This window comes from Eimeria tenella, genomic scaffold (genome assembly GCF_000499545.2).
Source record: "Eimeria tenella Houghton genomic scaffold, Eth_scaff106, whole genome shotgun sequence".
NCBI classification, from domain to species: Eukaryota; Apicomplexa; class Conoidasida; order Eucoccidiorida; family Eimeriidae; genus Eimeria; species Eimeria tenella.
The window spans coordinates 112,426-114,780 of record NW_013541468.1 but is presented as its reverse complement, the minus strand read 5'-3'; the positions used below and the strand labels follow the sequence as shown (position 1 = coordinate 114,780).

Genomic DNA, 2,355 nt, shown 5'->3' with positions numbered 1-2,355 from the left:
CGTCGAAGAACTCAACCAAAAGGCAAACCCTAAACCCTAAACCCTAAACCCTAAACCCTAAACCCTGAACCCTTTAGGGTTTAGGCTTTGGCCGCTAGGCGCGCCCCTTTGCCCCGGGTGGCGCCGCTGGGCGGGACGCGCAGACGCGGGCCGCTGCGTTGCTGCTGCCACGCAAACCCTAAACCCTAAACCCTAAACCCTAAACCCTGAACCCTGAGTTCCAAATTCTAAGCCACGGCTGCTAAACCCTAAACCCTAGAAGCGCCGGCTTAGGTCCTATTTAGGGCGCCGCGCATCGGCCCGCGCCTGCCGTCGCAGCCTCTAAACCATACCCCGCAAACCCTAAACCCTAAACCCTAGTTTGTGGTTTGGGGTGTACGTACAGCTGGCGGAGGCGGACGAGGCTCTGCGGGCGGCGCAGTCGCGGTGCCAACTCGTGGAAGAAAAAGTAAATAAAATGAGAAAAGAATTAAAAGAACAAATAAAAGAAAAAGAAAAACTTGAAGAAGAAACAAAACTTTGCCAAGTCCGCCTCGAACGCGCCAGCTTCCTCACCCAGGGACTCGCCAAAGAAGCCGTCCGCAAACCCTAAACCCTAAACCCTAAACCCTGAACCCTAAACCCTAGTTTATCCCTGGGCACTTGGGGCCGCTGCAGCTGTCGTTGCTGTGAGGCCGATACGCGGCGTAGAGCCTCCCTGCTGCGGTTGCGGGTTCAAAGTTTGGGGTTTAGGGTTTAGGGTTTAGGGTTTGTTGCGTGAAGATCCGCTGGAAAGACAGCTTGGCAGCAGCAGCGCAGCACCTGGCCTCTGTGGAAGGAGACAGTCTCCTTGCTGCAGCAAGTTTGATTTATTTGGGGCCTTTGGCGGAGTCTTACAGAGAGCGGCTGCTGCTGCAGTGGCAGCAGCAGCTGCAGCAGCAGCAGTTGCTGCACAGCAGCGCCTTCGACATCCGGCAAATCCTCTCAAATCCCGTCGAAATCAACGATTGGCGCATGCAGGTAAAGCAGCAGCAGCAGCGGCAGCAGCAGCAGCAGCAGCAGCAGCAGCAACAGCAGCAGCAACTGTACAGCAGCAACAGCACCACTAGCATCCCTCTCACCGCAACAACAGCAGCAGCAGCAGCAGCAGCAGCAGCAGTTGCCCCACCGCCAGCCTGCCCACACCAGCACCCTCAGCACCCCCAACACAAACACCAGCAGCAGCAGCAACAGCAACAGCAACACCAGCAGCAGCAACAGCAACACGAGCAGCAGCAACAGCAACACGAGCAGCAGCAACAGCAACAAGAGCAGCAGCAGCAGCACCCGCAGCAGCAGCAACACCACCAGCAGCAACAGCAACAAGAGCAGCACCCACAGCAGCAACAGCAGCAGCAGCAGCAGCAGCAGCAGCAGCAGCAGCAGCAGCAGGAGTGCGGCGTGCGTGCAGGGCCTGCCCGGGGACTCTTGTTCGACGTTTGGTGGGGTTGTTGTGATTGGCAGCATTTTATTTGGGCGAGTTCCTCTTGCTGTGGACCCGCAGCAGCAGGCCAAACGGTGGTTTAAAGAAAAGGGAAAAAACGAGGGTTTACGAGCAGCAAAACTCCAAACCCCCAAACTCCCAAACCTCCTGGCTGCTTGCGCCAGGCTCGGAGAGCCCATCCTCGTAAACCCTAAACCCTAAACCCTAAACCCTAAACCCTACACCCTCTCGCCTGCAGCGCCGCACGCCCTCAAGGCCTAGACTCCAAACCCTCGGTTCTGATGCGCCCTACAAGCCCCACAAACCCTAAACCCTAAACCCTAAACCCTGAGGGGCCCTGCAAACGCCAAACGCTAAACCCTCGCAAGCCTCCCACCTAAGCCCAGCAAATGCACCAGAGAGCTACTGGGGACACACGGCTCACAGCTGCCAGGGTTTAGGGTTTAGGGTTTAGGGTTTAGGGTTTAAGGCTTAGGGTTTGCGCGCAGATAGAGGATATAGAGGAGGAAATCCCCGCGCTGTTTGCGCCGCTGCTGGCGCTGCCGCTGAAGAAAAAAGGGGGTTTAGGAGTCGCTGAAAAAGTGTTTTTGGGGGGTTTAGAAATTGACATAAACCCTAACTTTTATTTGATATTCACCACCAAACTCGAAAACCCTCACTACCTCCCGGACATCGCCATGCAGGAACGCCCAAACCCCAAACCCTAAACCCTAAACCCTTGACCCGCCCAAACCCCGCGCCCCCACGAGCTGCGCAGCTCCACAAACCCCAAACCCTAAACCCTAAAACCTAAACCCTGTCTTGCGTCGACAGGCCGCTTTGGGCGCCTCCGAGGCGCTACCAGCGCTCAGGGCGGGGGCGAAAGGGTTTAGGGTTTAGGGTTTAGGGTTTAG

At 56.6% G+C, this 2,355-nt stretch overlaps 1 protein-coding gene across 1 annotated transcript in view; it reads left to right on the top strand.

Moving 5' to 3' along the window:
* Positions 1-2,355, top strand: part of ETH_00002045 (uncharacterized protein) — a gene marked incomplete at both ends in the record, with an annotated part of 10,539 nt that overhangs the window by 5,640 nt on the left and 2,544 nt on the right. The window contains 3 exons of the mRNA XM_013372752.1: positions 386-577; positions 763-1,460; positions 1,938-2,043. Coding sequence (XP_013228206.1) covers positions 386-577; positions 763-1,460; positions 1,938-2,043 — 996 coding nt within the window. The remainder of the gene's footprint in view (positions 1-385; positions 578-762; positions 1,461-1,937; positions 2,044-2,355) is intronic.